At 39.8% G+C, this 22280-nt stretch overlaps 4 protein-coding genes across 4 annotated transcripts in view; 3 read left to right on the forward strand and 1 right to left on the reverse strand.

The window, feature by feature from the left end:
- LOC145486961 (protocadherin-like protein) overlaps positions 1-4249 on the reverse strand; it is a 34837-nt gene extending 30588 nt beyond the window's left edge. The window contains exon 1 of the mRNA XM_081465665.1: positions 1479-4249. Coding sequence (XP_081321791.1) covers positions 1479-3636 — 2158 coding nt within the window. The 5' untranslated portion in view covers positions 3637-4249. The remainder of the gene's footprint in view (positions 1-1478) is intronic.
- Positions 4250-6166: 1917 nt separating this feature from the next.
- Positions 6167-11055, forward strand: LOC145487399 (uncharacterized). Its single transcript, XM_081466163.1, has 3 exons — positions 6167-6640; positions 8425-9244; positions 10940-11055. The coding sequence occupies exons 2-3, from the start codon at positions 8434-8436 to the stop codon at positions 11053-11055; spliced, it is 927 nt and encodes a 308-aa protein (XP_081322289.1). The 5' UTR covers positions 6167-6640; positions 8425-8433.
- Positions 11056-11068: 13 nt separating this feature from the next.
- Positions 11069-14441, forward strand: LOC145487400 (uncharacterized). Its single transcript, XM_081466164.1, has 2 exons — positions 11069-11122; positions 12940-14441. The coding sequence occupies exons 1-2, from the start codon at positions 11069-11071 to the stop codon at positions 13750-13752; spliced, it is 867 nt and encodes a 288-aa protein (XP_081322290.1). The 3' UTR covers positions 13753-14441.
- A 2349-nt stretch (positions 14442-16790) lies between these two features.
- Positions 16791-22086, forward strand: LOC145488285 (uncharacterized). The gene is made up of 2 exons (XM_081467114.1): positions 16791-17049; positions 19731-22086. The coding sequence occupies exons 1-2, from the start codon at positions 16993-16995 to the stop codon at positions 20541-20543; spliced, it is 870 nt and encodes a 289-aa protein (XP_081323240.1). The 5' UTR covers positions 16791-16992; the 3' UTR covers positions 20544-22086.
- Positions 22087-22280: the final 194 nt, after the last annotated feature.

Below are 22280 nucleotides of genomic sequence, written 5' to 3' on the forward strand. Positions count from 1 at the left end.
GCAAGTGAACCAATTAAATCACGGGTTTATCTCCCCTAAGGTTTAAAACGCAACTGACACCTGCAGAGTTCCTTTTCATTGAGCTAATAACTTTTTAATTAAAGTAAAAAACACCCTTCTTGTAAGCCAGAAATGAAATTATGTTTATACGAAAGTTAAATTAGCACAACTTAAACATTTCCTTTCGTCAAAAATCTTGGCAAATTATCTGGTTCTAATCACGAAATTTGATTCAAAATCCTCATTTACGATTCAGGAAAAAAAAAATATTGTGTATACAGGACAAAGCACTGATTCATTTCAGATCAAAATAATTTGTGGTTTATGTAGAAAAACCAACTAGACGCAAGCTTAATTAATAAAGCGCCCTGAAACTATTTTTGAGTTATTCTTCCAATTTCGATGTCGTCTATAAAAATAAGATAAGACTGAATGTAGTATTTGCTCCTAATTTTCCAAATATTTTGACGGCTGCTCAATATACTTTCACAAATTCAAGATCTAATTTCTGTCGCAACCTCAAACTTTATATCCTAAATAAATTGCTCGTTATCTATTAGTAAAGACAATCTGCAGTCTCAAAATGAAATGCGCCGATATTGATATCACAATTAAAAACATAATGGCTGTTTTGTCGTGGTTGCTTAAGATCTAGAAAAGGTTATTTCTTTCTTGTTAAAGAATGTCACGATTCAATATGGCAACATGTCCTTCCTCATATTCAGACTGATTTAATTAATTGATCAGTGGAGATAAAATGCAGTGTAAGAATTACGAGTCTAATTGTAAGGATAAGTCTGGTTACACTGAAGAAGGGTTTGTCAAATGCTTGAATCCGATAAAATTGCGGCCTGAAAAAAAAGACCCAGAATTACAGTCCGATAAAACAAAAAGTTAAAAATAAACGCAGGAGGTGAAAAATGGATCACTATATTTTTCTGGGAGGGAAGGGTTGCCGAAAAAAAATTTCTATAGGAGAAAACTCGAGAAAAAGTGCTGTGCAAAGCGAGTCACGAACAAGAAGTGTGTGGAACAAATAGAATCAAAAAGAATAACTATTACGTAACCTGAACCGAAAGAAAATCTTCCCACTCAACAGTATGATAATCTGTCTCTTTTAGGAAAGGCGTTATTAAACTGCAAAAAGTTTAAAAGTCACTGCAGTGTCACTTATGCGTATTTTATTTAACAACTGAGAATATTGATTGCCCCGCGGACTAAACCAAAATGGAACAGCTTGGCTTAGGGGAGGTCAAGTCTAGCGGTACGACCCGTGCCGTTCCCAGATCCGCGCTCCCCTGGAAAACCGGGTGGAAAACCGAGCACGAATGGAGTGAACAAGTCGTCTCGGTATTTATTGAAAAGCTATTACGTAACTAGTGCGAACAATGCTAACCTAGTCGAGAAAGCGGCATTGTTGTTACGTATTTCAACTTTGCATATCGTTAAGAGTGTTCTGAATAATGGTTAATTCTTACCTGTGATCTCGTTGATCTTAAATTTGTCTGGTGGACCAGATTTTAATGAATATTTCACTGCTCCGTTACTTCCGGTCGCGGCGATGCACAATAAGTTCGGCACCTTTCCCTGGCCTTCACGCACAGAAACCTTGTACGATTCCGAGTTAAATTTGGGAGCTGAATCTTGAGCACTGGTGACGTCGATATTTACGATCGCGCTCGAGGTCTTTCCTACTCCGTCCGTTGCCGTCACATAAATTAGAAATCTTCTGTCGCCAGTTGCTCTGTCAAGCTTTCTTTTCGTTCTTATTACACCTGTGCTCGCTTCAATTTTAAATTCGGGCGAGCTGGAAACGTCGTAAGTGATAGAAGCACTGTCTTGATCTATTGCATGGATTACGGTGACAAAGGTCCCTTCTGGGTTACGCTCAGGCACGCTGGCGTCGTAAACTGGTTTGGTGAAGTCCGGGTAGGAATCGTCCACATCTGTTATGTGTATGACGAGGTAGAGATGGCTATGGCGGGGGATTTTCTCTTCGTTTCTCGCCTCTATCATCAAATCATACTCTGAGTGTGTTTCTCTGTCCAGTGGGGCGGCGGTCTTCAACACCCCCGTCTTCTCGTCCAGTTCGAAGTATGGCATCGCGGAACCGAAGATTGCCGAGTATACGACGCCTTTGCTCGAACTTGAGCCGGAGTTCGCCGAAGCTCGAAATACAGATTTACCCACCGCAGTATTCTCTGCAACTGTTATAGCTTGTGTGGGATTACTGAAGGTAGGATGGTTATAGGGATCGTCAACATTCTGCACTTTGATTTTCACTTGGGCCTCGGCGGTTTTTTTAGGGCTACCCTGATCTTGCGCACGCACCACCAAACTGTATGTCTGTGCAGCAAGGTCATTATTCACTGTCAAAACACCACTGTAAGTGTCGAGGCTAAACTGACTGGAGGAGCTGCCTAGAGAGTACCGCAGCTCCTTGTTGGGTCCTGGTGGATCATCGTCCCGCGCATAGATGGCGCCAAGACTCGCCTTCACCGGAAATGACGTGTAAATTGTAAAGTGGCACGGTGCTTCTGGGAAGGAAGGGGCAGTGTTTTGTTGATCGGAGTTCGGAGACGCTTGGAAAGGATAGTTAGGGATATCTTTAGCCACAGTGATCTTAACAGTGGCTGACGTTTCCTTAAAGGGAATTCCTGCGTCACGTGCTCTTACCGTCAGTTGATGCAGGCGCTGTGCGCTCTGTGAGTAATCTAACTCGCGAACCAGAGTTATCTCTCCTGTGAAGGCATTAATGGTAAAGAAGCTCGACAAAGTCTGAAAGAAGTAATACACCTCTCCACTTATTCCTTCGTCTTTGTCTGTAGCTTGCACCTTCATAATTGATGTCATGAGGGGGGTGTCTTCACTTATTTCTCGCTCGTAGCTGCTTTCGTTAAAAACAGGAGGGTAGTCGTTCACTTCTTCGATCCTGACGCCGATGGTTGTACGGGCTGTTAATGGCGGAACCCTCATGTCTTCAGCTTCGACGACCAACGTAATGAAGGGTGTGGTTTTCCCTCGCTTGATAGGCGTGTTTGTCGCTAGCAAACGCAAGAAACTTTTCACACCCACGTCGTATTTTTCAACTTTAAGATATCCCCTCTCGTTCCCTTTGATAATTTTGTATGTTTTTATCCCGGATTCATCGCGGTCTTCGGCGTGGCAGTTTTCCAAACCCAGAACTACAGTCCCTTCTGGCGAATTTTCTTTGATGGTACCATTGTATAAACTAAAAGGAAAAGCTGGCGGAAAGATATTCGCGTCTTGCACCGTCACCCGCACAGTGGCGGCCTGTCCTCCGTTTGTCTTCTTGGAAGATCTTCGGACGATCGTTAAGTCGTACTGGTTTGTTTTTCCTTTCTCGTAAATCAGAGGTTGGACTGTTGTTATGACGCCTATGTCGGAGACCTGGAATAAGACAACTTCGTAGAGCGAATCTCCTTTCTGGGCGTATAACAGCGTATACTTTTCATCACCGGTTGGATAAGGAAACTCATTGTAAATAACAGGGTCTTCTAACTTTCCTTCCGGCACGTTCACTTTGATAAGATTCTTCCATTCTGCTCTCGCGTCAAGCGCCAAGTGTGATAAAATCAGAAGCGCGCAAAATTTCGTGATGACAAACAGCCGCATTTTTTAACCAAGTTTACCGTTTTGTTAGTTGCGCCACAGCTTATCCAGAAATGTTTGCATCTGTTTAAAGTTTGAGAAAAGATCTGTCGCCACTAAATGTTATATTCCTGCGCAGATGCTTCAAAAACTCCTGAGTCTATAACTTTCAGTTGTGTTGTGCAACGCAGGTGCCAAACGTAAAATAATCGCGTGGAAAAATCATTTAAGGTATCCGTTGGATACCGCTGTGCTGAACGTCTGACGAGTTTGTCTGCGGTCCAGCACGAGAGGACATTTGTCTTCGAAAGACACCTTGCAACTTGCAGACTCACGACTTGCGTTTCAGTGTTTCCACGTTATGGTTTTCTTTGCTTGATTAAGTGCTAATGAAATCACGAAAGTTAACTTTTGGTCAGCTTTGTTTATAGTTGGCTTAGGCTCTGAAGCCGCCGAGATTTGCAAGTTAAGCGTTACAATCAAGTTCTGGCAGGCTAAATGTCGTCGGTGATTGGTTAAAACCGCTTCCTCCGCTATTTTGTGGCCGGCCCCTGCCAGCGCAAAGCGTGTAAACAAGACAGGTGAATTTAATTCCAGACGTAAATAAACATGATGAACGTAAAAGTAAGAAAAGCTGCGACGTGTTTGGCTATAATTAAAACTGTTTTTACCTGCGCGCATAAGGAAGTTGGATTTTTCATATGAAATTGTTATTGTTGTCTATTTTAAGGAAGTTGCGCTAGCTGTAGCGATAATTAACGTTAGGTGAAACTTGAATCGGAATCAAAGCCAATAAACGAATTTAAATAACTAATTAACACACCTGCAACATTGCATAATGCCTCCTATTTTTTTTGATCACAAAAATTTGTCTGTTAGCAATTATGCGGCATATCTCAAAATCAGGTCAGTTCTTGCACACAGCATCTAAATACGCTTAATGTACTTTATTTTCGGTGGACTAAGAGAGGGCGTGTCTTAGGCAAAGATCCCACCACCCAGATGCTAGCAGCGAGCAGCTTCTCCTGACACATTGAACAATTCCCGGGGCCCCTTCCAGCTGGCTGGAAAGTGGGGGAGGGGTAAGTGCAAGTGTTGTCTTGCGCACGGGGGACTCCATGCTTAGAGGCCGGCGACACTGGTGGAGGGGAAGAGCAAGCTGCAGCGGAACATTAAAACATCCGAGATAATTGATTATAACAAGCGCTCTGAATTACTCTAAGCAAAAATAACAAGTAAAATAAATACGTTCACTTGATTAAGTTTCTTTTTTATAATTCTCTTTCGTCTGCTTTAGTCGTGTTTAATGCTATCTCCTGTCGCTACAACGAAAAAACAAATTTATTTCGGTTACATGGCTCCCTGCCACGCAAAAAGGCTCCCTTGAATAGGTCGCCGCAAATGAAATGTATTACTATAATTTCGAAGCTGAGAATGTGGCTATTTTCAGTCGCCAGTTCAATTAATTAAATATAATTGCAGACTCCTGTAATTTAACAAAAGCAGGTTTTGTCTCTGTGTGAAATGTTGTCACCAAAATACTCTAAGTAGCTTAAATGATAAGACAAAAAATAATTGGCATAAATATCATTTATGTTTTCTTTCAAATGCTCTGCCAGAGTAAACGTTTTTCCCTAGAACTGAACTCAGTGTTTCTGTGCGTGAAAAATTAGTAGTGAAGACTTTCTAGTTGCAGGGAAACTAAACATGTCATTTAATCCTTGTTGCTAGTAAAACTATTTACAATGCTGCAACTCGTAAAGAGAAGATGTCACATCGCAGCAGGTACCAGTTTTGACTAATTCTACCAGTTTTATGGTTTACCTCCTCAAGCGGTGAGGTGAATTACGTAACTTGTATATTTGGGCTTGTTTTACTTTGAACCAATAAAAAACAAATGAACCGACAGCAAGGAAGTGAAAAGTAATTCTTAGCTAGTTAACAGAAGCATTTTTTACCGACCACCATAGGCAGCCATCCCTCCCTCCCTCCGTCCTCTCCGAAAAATATAAACAAGGCACTCAATCATAAATGAGCACAGAACTCGAAGGAAATACAAACACCAACAAGCAAGGAGAACTCGCTCTCCGTTTAAAAACTCGGCAGTGCTTGATAAATGTTTGATCTAACGTTGCGTGTCATTCAATTTCCAGAACGGCTTTTCTGTAAACCTTTGTAAATTGATTGATTAATGCACTTTGACAGTTATAAATGCTTTATTGTTACAAATAAATTAAAGTGTCGAAAATACTACATTTATTCTTGGAACGCCGTCAGTTGGATTCGACGAAGCGAGGCGGTACAACTAATAAAGACCAATATACTGACAAGTTTTTTCTTCTGACCTTAAGGGTAAAATAACTCGTGACTTAAATAACCCAAAACGAGTAGATTTAATGATAACAGACCATAATATTTTGCCTGTCCGACTGCTCAGCATTTCGCAGACTTAAATACAGTAACGACATCCTACTGAACATAACGTATTCAGGCTATGGCAGAAGGTTTGATTCCCCAAAGAGTCCATAATATTCCAACGTAAAAAGGGGGGAATTCGAATTTTCATAATGACTTTACTTAATTCAGCCTGGCTGCGCCATGTAGCATCGCCGTGGGATGAGGCACCGTATTTCTTTAATAACATGATAACAGCTTTCTTACTTCCGCTTTTCGCGGAATGTCATCATTCAACAACATGCAACGAGATCAATCATTTTTCTAAAGAAATGTGATCCAAAATATTACTGATATTACCAAGCACGCCACGGAAAATGAAGTCTGCACTATTTGACTTTATTTATGTTGCTGTACAGTTCGTTCGGCTTGATGTTGACACTTACATTACGTCGTAGCAAGTTCTCGTAATTCACTTGCGGTATAGTACTGGGAAGAGCCACGCAGAACCATCCAGAAGTTCCGATTCAGTGAATGTTTCCAAAGAAGGCCAAGCTGGCGATGAAATCGTAACTTCCACTTGAGCGGCGATCCAATAGCTGCGTAATTTATTAAGAACGAAGTCAAGCCGTAAGTAAGCGCATTCTTATTCATGTTTTGACAAGCACCGCACATATTCTTAGTATGCGATTTTGTTTAAGAGCTGATTCGCGGACGAACTACAAGGGGCATCGACCACCGGGGGTGCAACTGAGCATCGATTGATAAACCGAAATTCACATGGTTCTTACAATCTTGAAAAGGTCTTGAATTCTAGTAGTTGTCTGGAAAAGTTCTGAAATCTGGTTAAGGTCATTGAAAAGTACTTGATTTCGTTATTAGGCCTGATAAAGCCCTTGAAATTTAGTCATTTGCATATCACTTTTCTGAGAAATTTGAACATGATTTTGCTAATGAAATTTGTCAATTAACGGCAATAACTAGCGATAACCATGGAACAAATGGTCGATGTGAAATATGAACGGGTTCATGAAGTAAAATTGGATCTTTGCACGCTGAACTAGGCCTCTGATGTGGATTTGTCTGCCAAACTGAGGTGTTTAAGGGGCTATGTGATCGATATTGTGTATGGTATTTGGCGACGTATTTCATTTGCAATTTTAGGGAGCGATGCGCAAATGTGTATTCAGTCTTAAAGGCGACAAACACAAGGACATGTGTTGTGTTTGTCATAAAGTGATTGGTCCCATTATTTTTCACAACATTTTATTTCAGTGGGAGGTGCGGTCACCTCATGGTTTGTGCGCTCGACGATCCGGGTTCGAGCGCTGGCCGGAGGCATTGTGTTGTGTCTCGATCAAGACACTTTACTCTCGCAGTGCCTCTCTTCACCCAGGTGAATAAAGGGGCATCGGCGAATTCAATGCTGTGTGTAACCCTGCGATGGACTGGCATCCCATCAAGGGGGGAGTGGAAATACTCCTAGTCTCTACTGATGGGCCACTTGGCTCGTATGCAGACTTTACCTTGCCTACTTCAAGTCAAAAAGCCAGTGACTGTGAGCTACTGTGATCAGTTTAAAAACTGTTGTTACATCTATGGCTGGATTGTCTTTAAACTGCGAATGACCAAATTAAGTGAACATAGTCGACTTATTAGATACTAGCGTTACGTTTTGGAGTCACGGGGTTCGACTCTACCGACAGGGAGGGGGAGAACATTGCGAATGGTGTGGAAAGAAGCAATCTTTTTCGTAACCGACATTTCATCGACAAGGCAAAGACAAATCATTGACATCATTTCATCGACATCATCATCATTTTTAGAACGTCTTGTGATCAGATTATCTAAATTAGTTTATTTTAGCATTTTCTATTTCATTCTTTTATTTTTCAACATTTATTTTGACTGGTATCTTAAACTTTATGACCTTTTTGTTTGAGGACCTCCCTGAAACTGAACCACTTTTAAGTGATGGGAATATTCCTCTTAAAAGACTTCTGATTATTATGATTAAGATTCCATAATTAGTAGAACGTGTATTGTAAAGTTGAGAGTAATTTTCTTTTGTTTTTTATTATTTCTGGCGTACAATCGACGACACAAACCGCAGATACTTTTGTTACGTTTCGGCGACATTTTAAACAAGTCATTCTAATTGTCAGCTTTTTCCAGTTTTATTCATTTCTGTAAACTACATTTTGCTTCCTTTTTAAACGACTTTATTAGAATTGTTATTTCTAAATAGTTTTGTGCCGTAAATAATAATCACGCAACGTTTACGTGAAGAATTTGAATGAACTCAATAAATAATTAATAAACATTTTCAAATTATAATTGTTATTATTATTATTATTATTATTATTATTATTATTATTATTATTACTGACAACACAACATCATCGTTTTCTTCCACAGCTTTGCAGAATGCTTGTCGATCTGGTTTCTTCGTGTTTTCCACCACTTTGCATCCTTTTCCAGCTGTTTAGGTTGGGTTCATTGGTGATGTTTTCCACATTCCAGGTGGACTGTATGTTATACCACGGTTCATCCACTGTGGACTGCACCAACTTTACAGTGTATGATACTCCAAAATGTGATGCATATTGTTGGAAGACTTTGTGGCTGATTTGCTCAATTTTAACGTCGACCGTATACATCTGTTTGCTTAACAGAACAGTGCTACCTGAACTAAGGCCAGTGGGGAATAAAGTAACATTGAAGAGCCTCGTCCGAAAGCCCTACTTCTGGTCTCTTAATACTATCACAGCTCTTGTAGTTCTGTACGATGTCTTAATTATGATTCAAAATAAAAAGGCAAAGATCGATATCGAATGTTTAGTGACCGTTTCTAAGCTGTGGACGTTATATTTACTACTTCAACTGAATTTCACCTTTCCTCCTTGTACACAGAGAGGTTTTCGACGTATTTCAAGAGCTGCTTACTGCATCACATTGTCCATTTACGTTCTGGACAATCTTTGCAAGTTGTTAGCGACTTCAGCTCAAGTCGCCTTTAAGTTTTATACAGTCAACAATAATAGTCGCGATATTTTGCCTAAACCGCTGGAAATCATCAACCTCATGCTGATGGTAGTAAACGCTTCACTGTATCATAGTTTTCTTCAATTCTTTTGGCAGAAACTTTTCCGTGGTGATAAGGATATTTTGAAAGAGGTCAAGCAGAAGTTTGTGGATGCCACGGGAATGAGAGGGCACATACAGAATGACCAGAATGGTAACCCAGTGTGAACATTGCAAAGTTAACATAGCATAGCACATAGAACATAGCATTTCCTATTTTTTTTTCTCTTTTACATCTGCAGTGATATGGGTAATTCCCTTTGCAGATTACACATGTAGATTTAGATGTAGAACATACAGTTTTCAGTTTCGTAAAAAGTTGTAATGAGTTGTGCATTGTGCACGGGGAATCTTTGTTTACAATATTTGCCTCGATCCACTTTCTGAGCAAGCTACAAAAATATCAGTTCTGAATATTGAAAGGGTATAGCACGATTTATCGTGCCATGAAATTTGTACACGGAAAAATAGACCAATTTCGATATATGAAGATTCAGCCTAACACAATAGACCTCAGCAAGAGGTTCTGGGGAATAAACCCCACAAACTCTGTAGTTATTCCCCAGAGCCTCGTACTGAGGTCTATTGTTTTAAGCTGAATTTTGATTTATCGAAATTGGTCTATTAAATGTATACTTTTTCTGCGACGCGGAAACTCAAATTTACACAAATTTAAACAAAATTTACAGAGGATGTATGAGCTCATTAGCACTTTTTCAACCAGAGATTTTGAAGTTTTGCAGTGAAAGCAAATTTCTCTTCGAATATTTCACCCAAAGGGCCAAAATACCAAGTATCATAAGCTCCTTAAATATTTGAAGTCGATAAGTATCTTGCATGATGCTAGGTCTTGAGAAGATTTGCAGTGAGTTAAATGAATTCAAGAGAAACATCCTTTTCAGTTTTTATAATTTCAATATCTAATTTTTAGTAGTACTGATGTGTATGTTTTATTTTGAAACATTTTTCTTTTCAATAGCTAAAAATTGTACACATTCAACCGAGGCAAAAATGGGGGGTCGTCATTACTCGTATGCTTTATATTTAGTGTAATTTGTAAATTATTATATTATATTCTTATAGTTGTATTTTTAAATTTGTAGTAAACTTCAGTTGGACGCCGCATATTTGAACCTGGTTATTTCTAACTGATTTTGGTTTCCCTCAGCCTAATATCAACTCCATCGCTAGAGTTGAAAGAGTTGGGTGCATGTATATATGTTATGAATATTGAATTTTAAATCAGTATTAGTGAAATTCGTCAGTTATAACCACCCCACCCACCCACCCACCCACCAACCCAGTCACACACACGAGGAGTTAATGAGTTTTATTACTTTTACGTGTAAAATGTTCATATTTCGGAATATTTAGCGTTACAAATCGAACATATTTCGCTCTCCACACAATTCCTTATAAAGCTTTCAAATTCTCAACCGTTCCGAGCGTGACCAAACACCACGTCAGTTGACACTCCTCAGGGCTCTTTCCGCCCTGGGCTCACGCAACGCGTGACGCTTTCAAGAATAAATACGTACGTGTCCGAGAATCGATTTTTCGCTTTTCTCGAGACGTGAGTTTGGAAGGCCTGTCAAAAAACCAAAACAAATGTGTAATATTCATAATGATTTTCATTTAGCCGTGGCGACGGGCTTGTCAGCTTTATCTTATCGTACTTCCGCTTTTCTGGGAAGCATGTCAAAATGATTCCAGAGCAGTTGGGCATAAACATAAACAGGCAATCTTTTCTCAATAGAACTTTGACCCAACATATTATATTACTTTGAAGGCTTCGAAAAATCCTCGAAAACGTCTGCTCTTGTTTGACTTCGCTGTACATTTATTTCAGCCCAATGGTCTGATAATTGTATCGTAGAAAGCATTTGGAAGAAACAACAGTATATTACACAACATTTCAATGGATATAACATCCGATTGATAAACAAATGTTCCCAAAGAAGGTGATGTGGGTTTCACGATGAATGAAGATCCAGAAGGTGCACAACTTATTCAAGACATTGCGCGGCCGCAAGTAAGTAAATTGATATTTACGTTTTGACAACTGGTGCGCATTCCTTTAACATCGATGGAACTCCAATCTTAGCGCAGAGAAAATTCAAAACACGCTGTTTAACAGAACTGAGTATCATCAGATGAATAAAGTTGCATCCCGTAAAGGACAAACACACTGTTTATACAACCGATTATCGATCACTGAGATGAATTAAGTTTGAGTAATTCCAAAAGAAGATACTAACCGATTCATTCTTCATTGTGGATTAACCGTTGCCAGACTTCATATAAAACCCATGGCATGCGTATCAGAGGTCATCTTTTTCTAGGAAGCAGCTTCGCTGACTAAAAGCTCCATAATTAGAGACGGGTCACCTCGAACTTTGTTGCAGTTTTTTTTCACTGCTTGTCAACTGTCTTAAACTTTGTTTATCTTCCTGCACTTGGTTAGCTTAGCCAGCTTTAATTTTATACTTTTAAAAATCCTTCTGGTGTAATCCAAATTCGAGATGGCGGTTGGTGTCCCGGGTATGCTCTTGAAAGGGGCAATTTAACGAAACGAAACATATACCCAGTCCTTTCAAACGCAAATCTATCTTTATATTTTCATTACTCGGCTTGCCATTTACTGTTTTTCATCGTTCTTTCATTCCCTGAAACATGAAAACAATTTCCGAGTCTGATGCTATATCAACCATCCTGAATTCCAAGAATCGATAAGACGCCACATTCAGAATGTCACCTTGTCATGATGTTGTCGAGTTTCTCTCCGTGACTCGGAGAGCCGAAAAGACGGCGAATTGCGTCCGATCCAGCCGGTTTAACCAGATTGTCTGGTCAATACGGGTAGAAACATCATATACAGCACAGAGCAATCCCTGGAGAGCATTCCATTCAATGAAAAATTTCCGGTTTGAATTTCTGGGATTTCCAGTGACGAATGGAACAGCAGTCCCCTGAATTTCCGGAAAACTGGACAACCTTGTGAGGTATACCGAAATTTCCGGAAATTTCTTCCGGAAATTTGTGCTCCATTTGACTTTCCTCTCGGAATTTCCGGAATTTTCGGTTGAATGGTTTGCTTTTTGGAAATTCAACAATTTCCGGATTTTCTGGAAACTTTCTCAGGATATTTCCGTTCCATTTATCCCCTTTTCGAAATTTTTGGAATTTTTTGTTGAATGGAAGGCGCCCTAGTTGTTTCCCATTTACACGGAGAAATCGGTTCGTCAATGGGTGTGCAAATGGTAAGCAAAAATTCCCGAAGGTAGGTTCCGTTCGGATTGGCCATTTGCCATTTACTCAAAAATTCCCCATTGACGAGAGAAACAAGGACGAGTTAAACATCCGAGATGGCGGTGAAGAATTGCAAATGTAAGCACATTTTCCACTCGGATATTTCGGTTGGAACTGAATTTTGGACCACCTTTCAAGACGTTCCGTTTATTTCGCAAATTTTCTGGTCGGTCGGGCCAAAATTTTCTAACCATGTACATTCTGACCAAAAATTCCGGAATGTTTGGGTAAATGGTATACAACCCTGGACAGGGGCTAACTCACCCTATCAAAAACCTCGTAAACAAAACTAGCCAAAGCATGCTCCAGGTGAAGGAATGTTCCATTGGCTGAATTCCTTTTCAACGAAATCTTGTATTTTTATGTATAGAGTATTCCATCATTCAATGACTAATCTACTTTCTTTTGTTGAAGTTTTTGTTAAATTAAGACTAGTTACAAAATAGCAAACTAAAAAGTAAACATGCACCACAAACTGTAATATTATTGTTAATGATTCAATTGGACACTTTTTTAATAATGAATTTCTTTCTTCTCCAGTTTCGCAGAATACTCATCAACCTGGTTTTGCCTGGCTTCCCACCACTTTGCGTCCTTTTCCAGCTGTTTAGATTAGCTTCATTGGTGATGTTTTCCATGTTCCTGTTTGACTGTATTTTGTACCACGACACAACGAGTGTGGATTGCACATACTTCACAGTGTACAATACTCCACCGCGCGATCCGTACTGCTGGAAGACTGTATGGCTGGTCTGCTCAATTTTAACGTCAACTGTGTTCATCTGTTTGCTAAACAGAACAATGTTACCTGAGCTAAGGCCAGTGAGGAACAAAGTAGTATTGAAGAGTCTCATCCGAATGCCCTACTTCTGGTCTCTTAATACTACCACAGCACTTGCAGTTCTGTACGACGCCTTAATTATGATTCAAAACAAAAAGGCAAAGATCTTTATCGAATGCCTGGAAATTGTCTCTAAACCGTGGACTTTGTGTTTGTTATATCAGTTGAATTTCACCTTTCCTCCTTGTACACAGAGAGGTTTTCGACGTATTTCAAGAGCTGCTTACTGCATCACATTGTCCATTTATGTCTTGGACAATCTTTCCAGGTTCGCGGCAGATACAGCTCAAGTCGCCTTTAAGTTTTATACAATCAACCGTGATTTGCCGAAACCGCTGACCATCATTAACCTTATGTTGATGATAATCAATGCGTCAGTATACTATAATTTTATGCAGTTCTTTTGGAAGAAGCTTTTCCGTGACGATAAGGAAATTTTGAAAGTGTTTAAACAAAAGTTTGTAGACAGTAAGGGGATAAAAGAGTTTGTACAGAATGGCAACCCAGAGTGACAGAACATGGCGTCTCCTGTATGAATTCTCGGTTCTTTGGGACCAAGTGAACTAATATAGACGTGTCCGTAACAATAGATTCGACTGTATTTTCCTATACAATAAAACAATTTACTGCGAAAATAGATTTTCTTAGCCACTCAAAATTCCCATCGGTATAAGTGACAGAAAAACAAATTAGAATAGTTTAATTAAAATGTGAACTGTACCTTGAGACGGAGTAACCGTGTAGAATGACATTGTTTAAAACTGAGGGATTAGTACTAGTACAGTAAAAGTGATTGTTAACGTGTACTTCCAGGTTATTTTAGTACATTGGCGTATCTTGCATACTTTTTGTGTACTTTTTGAATGGTAACCCAGAGTGACAGAACATCAATCAAATCAAAGTCATTGCCTGTAGTCCCGTCTAGGGCAAAGGCCACCAATAAGCACCCTCCAGTCATCACGGTCCTGGGCCAGTCGTTGCAGTTCTCCCCACGTGTAGCCATTTCTCCTCATGTCTGCCTCTAGGTCACGCCGCCACGAGTTTCTTGGTCGGCCCCCCCTTCCTTTTCCCCTGAGGATTCCAGGTGAGGGCTTGCCTTGTGATGTTAGATGAGGGCTTCCGAAGGGTGTGGCCGATCCACTTCCAGGGTCTTTGAAAAATGTCATCTTCTATAGACTGCTGTCTTGTTCGTTTCCACAGATCTTGGTTCCTGATGATGTCTGGCCAGAGTATCTTAAGGTCATTCCACTAAAATAGAACCTGCAATGAGAATTTTGTGAAACTTTGCCTATTGATTGTTTATATTATAGGAAATTAAATTTTGAAATAAAAATGAGGGGTCTCCGTGTTCGTTTAGGAGCAAAAGCACCTTGTTTATACTCATATAAATCCTTATAATAGCACCATGATTGTCACGATTGCTTGCTAAATTCACGTTTTCGACGATTGCTTTTTGTTCTACACTGAGAATTGGTCCATATTTATTTTACACAGAGAAATTTATTACTCAATTCAGAACAACAGAAAAAAATGATAGGTCGCCATACTCGTTTGCGAGAAAATGACGATTTACCTCTATGGCAAGGTCCAGCTGTAAAGAAAAAGCCGCCATTTTTTGATGCGCGCGCGCGCTAATCACGCGTGAAATTATGCGCAGTAGGGATGCGCAATGCAATACTGGGGAATAACCTTAAGAATCCTTCTGAAGCAGGTGTTAATGAAAGTCCGGATTCTTTTCATAGTGGCGACGATGGTTCTCCAGGTCTCGGCTCCGTAGAGCAATACAGGCTTCACGATGGTGTTAAAGATCCTGATTTTAGCGCTGGCGCCGAGAAGTGATGTTCTCCAGACATTCTTCAGCTGTTGGAAAGCTGCTCTCGCCTTGCCGATGCGAGCTCTTACATCAGCTTCTGTCCCCCCGGTGTCCACCTCATCCAGTGATTCACCTTCCAGCATAATGGGAGCATCTGTGACCGTGTTGACCTTCAGGACTTTACTCTTCCCCCTACGGATCTTAAGGCCCAAACGTGCTGAGGCGCCTGCAACAGCGCTGGTCTTTTCCTGCATCTGATGTCGAGTGTGCGAAAGAATGACCAGGTCGTCAGCATAGTCCAGGTCATCCTACTGTTTCCAAATTTTCCGCTGGATGCCATTTCGCCCTTGGGCTGTAGATGTCTTTATTACCCAGTCCCTCGTCAGAAGAAACATAACTGGCGACAGCAGGCCTCCTTGCCTCACTCCAGTTCTTACCTCAAAGGCAACAGTGAGTTGCCGTCCATGGACCACCCTGCAGGTCAGCCCCTCGTACGAGTTTCTGATGATATTGGTTATTTTCTCCGGTATTCCGTAGCGTCTCAGTAGCTTCCAGAGGGTCTGCCGGTCCACGCTGTCAAAATGCTTTTTCATAGTCCCCAAAGTTGATATAAGAGGTGAATTCCACTCCAGAGACTGCTCCAGGATGATACATAGCTTGGCGATTTGGTCGGTGCAAGACCTATTCTTACGGAAACCAGCTTGCTGCTCGCGAAGCTGTGGGTCTATGAACATAGCGTCTCTTATATGAATTCTGGGTTGTTTGGGACCAAGAGTACTGTCCTGATAATATAGATAGATTCGGCTGTATTTTCTTACAAAATAAGAAAATTTAATGTTGAAATAGATTTTTTTGCTACTCAAAATTCCCTATAGTATAAGTGACATAAAAACTTGTGTCAAATTACAGTAAAATGAGTTAGTTGTGTTCGCTGGCTATGCTTGTCGGAACGTGACAAAATTATATTAAGTTCACCAATTTTCACGTTAACTAAGACCATCTTGATATGCAAGCCGTTACCGTTCTCTTTCCCGTTATCGCCGAGCAAATCACTTGGTTTGTTTATTTAACAACATAAGGTTGTAAACAAAATGTGTATAAGTTATGCCAATCCACTAGAATAGCCCGAAAGTGCATGTTTACAATTCCTTCTACTACTCTACTAGCACTAGATAACCGGCCTGCCTACCATAAGAACTTAAAACCAGCCAATCAAAGCTCGAAGGAGATATAAATAAACGTTGGAAACGCTCGACAGCGAACTCATTTCACCTGTGGGTCATGCGACTGAGTAACGCACCGGCAACGGGCACATAGGTCATATAGCGGTGTGGCAGTCTGACTAACAAAATAATCTTGGCGGTCATACGCTTAAACTTGAAATTCTCGAAAACACCTGAAGCTCTGTCTGAATTCGTAGAACTTCAATTGTTTTTTCGTGCATGAAGGCCGGAAGATCGTTTGAGTGAAGTAGTAAGACCAAAGGGAGTTTAAAAACAATTCTGAGAAACTCAGAGAAATATCACGCTCAAATGATTCTTGCGACCGTGCAAAAGAAGATCTGTGACAGTTTCTCGAGAAAAACCTTTAAACAGAGTTAAGGGAAGCATATACTCAGCAAATAAAGCTATATAATGAAACTGACATGCAATTTCAAAATTATTTTCATTAAGCCGTGACGATCGACCCGCCTGTTGACTTTGTACTTCCGCTTTTCTCCGAATGCGATTTGCCTGAGTACATGTTAATTTCCAGAGAGCTCTTCTTGAACTTTGCTGTTAATTTATTTCAGCTTGACGTCAGAAAAATGTCGTAGCAAGCATTCAGACAAAAAGATAGAATGCTGAACAACATTTTAATCGATGTAATGCCGAAGAGAGAGGATCCAAATGTTTCCGTCCGTAGGAGGTGAATTCGTTATGCTATTGTGGGTTTCGACATGAGCGAAAATCTTGAAGGAGCACAGCTTAATATTCAAAACAATGCGCAGCCACAGGTAAGCGAATTCGTAAATGTCGGATGATTACGTTTTGAGAAGCCTAAAATTCTTATAGATTTCAAACAAAATATCTCATTTAACTCATTAAAGTGATTTCGAGTGTTATTTTGGCTTTGTAGTTGAGGATTTTTTCGAGCCTGGGCACCTTATAATATCTCGATATTTGTGCTCTGACTCCCAGTGTAAACCCTCATAGAATAAATTTCCACAAAAATTACAATTGATTATTCGATATTTGTTGAGAAATGCCAAATGATTGGTGATTGTTATTAATGTTTTGCTTCTGTACAGGACGAATTCTCCCAGCTTCTTGAATGAAATAACACTCTCAGACCATTGCAATTTTTTGTGCACGATGAGAGTTGACCTCTTGGATCACAGCACAAATATATTCTAAGTGTCGAAAACATCGAGAACTTACAAGTATGTCCAATCTCGAATTGAAATATTCATAAGGTACAAAGCTAGAATAATACTTGAAATCGCTTGACATTTCTAAACAAAGATCTAAGAGGAATTAAATGAGATATTTCGTGGAAATTCTGTAAGGATATCGGACTGCCGGGTATCTAGTTTCAGTTTGACCACTGCTTGCCTGCTGCCGGTTATCAAGACCGGCAACGAATCAATAAAGTTTTAGTAATTGTCATAAGGGGCAACAATACGATGTTAACGCACTCATTCCTTAATGTGTCATTCAAAAGAGATTTAGTCAGGCAAACACGTGCAAAAATGAAGGAAAGATTTCTCGCTCGACGTTTTGGTGTCGCCAATACTGAGGGCCTGTTAGGGGGGGTGGGGGAGGGTTAGTCATCCCTTATCCTTAAAATTCCGGGTGCAGTTATGCCTTATCCCTAATATTAGACTGTTATCCCCAAAATTACTTATGTTTGGAATTTGACAATAGGTGGCAATTTTAGGGACCTGTCATTTATTAGGGGGGAGGGGGGGGGGGGCAGGGCTGGTGCAAGTGGGGGAGGGTCATTAAATTTTATGTAGCCAAAAAGGGGAAGGTCGCCAGAAATTTAAGCTGTGCTTTGGGGAGGGCCATACCATTTTTTTGTAAACATTGCAGTTCACCTAAAGTAAAAATAAACAAACAAATAAAATATATTACTAAAGAAAATAAGTCCCTTGCACAGTAAGCATTTTAAACTTTAATAATGATCAACCTGAACAACCCAACAACCTATATGTATGTCAGCTGTTGCATAGAAAAAGGTCTTTACATATCAAACAAAACATTTTTGTATCTAAACGTTCTTGAAGATTTTCTGTCAGAACCAACTAATCAACACATATTAAATGTTGGAACAGTATAAATTAATCCAGCTCAATGGAGCATCACAATATTTAAGGTTTGGTCACCACATTCCTCATTCTCTGTCAAGCTGTCAATATCTTCCCCAGAGAGACTTTCATCTGTATGCGGTTCTTCCTCACTTTCTTCCATAAAATCTTCTAGATAGTCTTGTGCTCTTGCAATGGCTCTTTCTGTCAAGTGACCATACTTTGCCTTTTTTGTCAGCGGCCGTACCTGACCTGTGTAACTGAAAGGCTTGCAAGAGATTCTACATTCACATTGTCAATACTTAATTTAAGTGTGCTGAAAAAAGCCGATGAAGCAGTTTAAAATTTTCACTTTCTCTCTGATGTTTCCTTTTTTCGCTCTTCCTTTTGTTCTGTTTCTGTGATAGTAACACACCGCGAAACATGTCTGTGCATTGTCAAGTTTCTCATCAAGATATTTCAATTTACTGTTTACTCTTTGTTTAACTTCATCAAGCCTTGTAATAACATCTTAATCAAACGATTTAGAGGACTCTTCTCGTATCAAATTACCAGTCTTTGAGTGAAACAGGGTGTTGAGGTGAGCTTTAATGCGTCTATTCATATCTGATATGTTCTCTAGTAACTCACTGAACTTTATAATGTTCGCCCTCAGTATTAAGTGAGCAACACGCTTACTGTTATGAACTGCACAAGGTAAAAGTTGATCTCATTAACAATCCCTGTCATATCTTTTAGCGTGGGGAGGGTCATAGGTTTTTTGGTTCGTGCTGAAGGGGGAGGGTTACAGTTTTTTCTGCGGGAAATTTGGGGAGGGCATAAAAAAACTTCACCTGGGAAAAAAAAAATTGCACCAGCCCTCTCCCCCCGTCTAATAAATGACAGGTCCCTTAGAGTGTAAAGCGACCCGTTTCTTAATAGATAACCTAATACTGCATAATTGTACGAAACCTCTACAGTTTTATATGACCTTACCTTAAAATATTCTCCTGACTCTGGTCAGCAGCTGACCGAATAGAAGAACCTGGGAGCAAATCTTGGACATCTGACCCATCTTGATTGAATTTGGACCGATAAATGACTCGTTACTGTTCGTTACCGGTCGCCGGTGATGCAAATCCTCAACTAAAGTGACCAAACGTGTGACAATTGAGAAATCAAAGCTATTTTTTTGTTATCCCTAAAACTCAGTTATCCCTTATCCCTATAATTATTTAGTCAGTTATCCCTTATCCCTAAAATTATTTTGCCAGATATCCCTTATCCCTAAAACCCCTAACAGGGCCTCAATACTATAAGAGTAAATAGAGTATGACAAAACGAATATATAGATGATATAAGCAGGCTAGAGCTGGACATTTTTATAAGGAATTTTTTTTCTTCCCCAGTTTCGCAGAGTACTGGTCAACCTGGTAAGGTCTGGCTTTCCAGCACTTTGTATCCTTTTCCAGCTATTTAGGCTAGTGTCACTAGTGATGTTCTCAATATTCGTGGTAGACTGTAGCTTGTACCATGATTCAACGAGTGTGGATTGTACCAACTTCACAGTTTACAATACTCCACCGTGCGATCCGTACTGCTGGAAGACTGTATGGCTGTCCTGCTCAATTTCAACGTCGATCGTCGGGATTTGTTTACTCAACAGGACACTGTTACCCGAGCTAAGACCCGTGGGGAACAAAGCAATATTGAAGTGTCTGGTCAGAAAGCCCTACTTCTGGTCCTTAAACACCATCATAGTTCTTGTGGTCCTCTACGATGTTTTAATCATGACCCAAAACGAAAATGCTAAGATATATGTCGAGTGCCTTGTGATCCTTTCCAAACTGTGCACTGTATATCTATTATACCAGTTGAATTTCACCTTCCCTCCCTGCAGGCAAAAGGATTTTCGACCTGTTTCCAGAGGTGCTTATTGCATTACGCTGTCCATTTTCGTCTTGGACAATCTTTGCAAGTTCTTAGTGTTGTCAGCTCAAGTTGCTTTTAAGTTTTATACAGTCAACCACAACAAGCCTAAACCACTGACAATCATCGACCTCATGTTGATGGTAATAAACGCTTCACTGTATCACAGTTTTCTTCAGTTCTTTTGGCACAAACTTTTCCGTGCTGATAAGGATATTTTGAAAGTGGTCAAGGAGAATTTCGTAGATACTACGGGGATAAGAGAGCACATAAAGGATGGAAACCCAGTATGAAGCTTACACGACGTGCTTGATGCCAGTCTCCTATTTGGATAACACGTCTGTGCTGAAACTGCTGCGCAACTAATGCAAGGAGTGCTCACATTTGTGAACATCTCTTTCGTACATTAGTCTTGTTAGGTTCCCTACATCAGCCTTCCAACCAGCTTCAAACTTTTGGTGATTTATTAAAAACTTGATGTAATGCACATATATGGGGTCTTTTATATAGAACGTTTATAAACAAGTTCAGAAAGTTTCTGCGGTTTCAAGAAAAATTTAGAAAAACATTTTGGTAATTTGTATCTTGTGTTATCATTACACGGTCGAACCCCTATTAAGCGTCCACATTCAGGGAAATGGGAAATGGGCGCGGTTCGTGTGCTTTGAATATGTTTCACCATCGGCCGGGTTAAAATGTAATCACGTCAAGACAATCATAATAAACATGTGTTTGAAGATTTTATCAGTCGTCAAATTCTATTTTGGACTGTTATCTTTCATCGTCTTTACCAAACTGAAACAAAGCCAATCTAAGTGTATTAAATTTTGTGTGGCCGCTTAATAGGGGTAAAGACATCGGGACGACCAAAAGGTGGCCACGGCCGTTTAATAGAGGTGGCCGGTTAATAGAGGTTTTATTTGCAGTATTTTAATAACAATAATTTCGGGACTTTGATATCTGGCCACCTAATAAGGGGTGACCGCTTAATAGGTGGCCGCTTCATAGAGGTTCAACTGTATAACATTTATTTTGAGATTTCGCTTTACTACGTTCTTAGGTTATTGCTGCATGTTTTATAATGCCATTGCTTGTGCGTGGTTCACGTATACTGTTAAGAAATAAGTAGGCGATGTATTTGCCCATTTTTTTGCAAGCATTTACCACAAATCGTTATCTTAGCCTTGCTAGATTTACAATACACTGACAACTAAATATGATTTGATGTATGAAACCATGCATGTTGTTCCAATAGATAGACGAAGAACATTTTAACTAAGGCAAACTTCACTAAACAAGAATATTTCATATTTCAAATAAATATAAGAGTTCTTAAAGTTCTTTTACATATGACGAGATTCGAACGAGATACTAGAGGAAATGAAGCCAATTGTGAATAAATAGTTTGTCAAATAAGAGGACACAGTTGATTTGTTTCAAGTCCAAGTTTAAGCAAGGCTGGTGCAAACAACTAATTCTGAGTCAGAGAACGAACATTTTCATTGTCGAATGACGCCGAGATTTTAGAGTGCACCCAAGCTCAAAAACTTCCTCCACTACAAAGCCAAAGTGATGTTTAAACTTGCTTGAAATTTCAAAACAAAAATCGACTATTTCTCAGAAGAATTGACTGAGATATTACGTGGAAATTGGTGAGAATTTCTGTAGACGGCCGTGTATCTGCAACTGTATCGGGATTTTTAAAGACACTTCTCGGCTGTCGCGTATCTATGGACAACATTGGCCTTTTTGCAGTTGTCATCATCTAGTCATTATGCATGCATGAATGACGTCCTGACGTCCACATATATATTCTAAAGTTACTATTATAGTTAGGAAAAATAATGTGAAGGATTTTTTTAGCATCTCTTTGCCTATGAAACTGTTTTCTTTTTGTTATATGCTAATGTTATATTGTTATATTGTTATATGCTAATGTCTTCACTTAATAGTCTGTATTACTTTCATTTTTGTGGTTTTATGTTGTTCGTTTTTTTGAAACAACTGTCATCGCGAGCACTACACCTTTG

Source organism: Orbicella franksi, chromosome 5 (genome assembly GCF_964199315.1).
Source record: "Orbicella franksi chromosome 5, jaOrbFran1.1, whole genome shotgun sequence".
In the NCBI taxonomy this organism is placed as follows: domain Eukaryota; kingdom Metazoa; phylum Cnidaria; class Anthozoa; order Scleractinia; family Merulinidae; genus Orbicella; species Orbicella franksi.

Coding starts and splice junctions, on each gene's coding strand:
- LOC145487399 (XM_081466163.1), top strand. CDS start 8,434: ATGCTTGTCGATCTGGTTTCTTCGTGTTTTCCACCACTTTGCATCCTT. Junction 9,245..10,939: donor CATACAGAATGACCAGAATG/GTAACCCAGTGT, acceptor CATTTATTTCAG/CCCAATGGTCTGATAATTGT.
- LOC145487400 (XM_081466164.1), top strand. CDS start 11,069: ATGAATGAAGATCCAGAAGGTGCACAACTTATTCAAGACATTGCGCGG. Junction 11,123..12,939: donor AAGACATTGCGCGGCCGCAA/GTAAGTAAATTG, acceptor TTTCTTCTCCAG/TTTCGCAGAATACTCATCAA.
- LOC145488285 (XM_081467114.1), top strand. CDS start 16,993: ATGAGCGAAAATCTTGAAGGAGCACAGCTTAATATTCAAAACAATGCG. Junction 17,050..19,730: donor AAAACAATGCGCAGCCACAG/GTAAGCGAATTC, acceptor TTTCTTCCCCAG/TTTCGCAGAGTACTGGTCAA.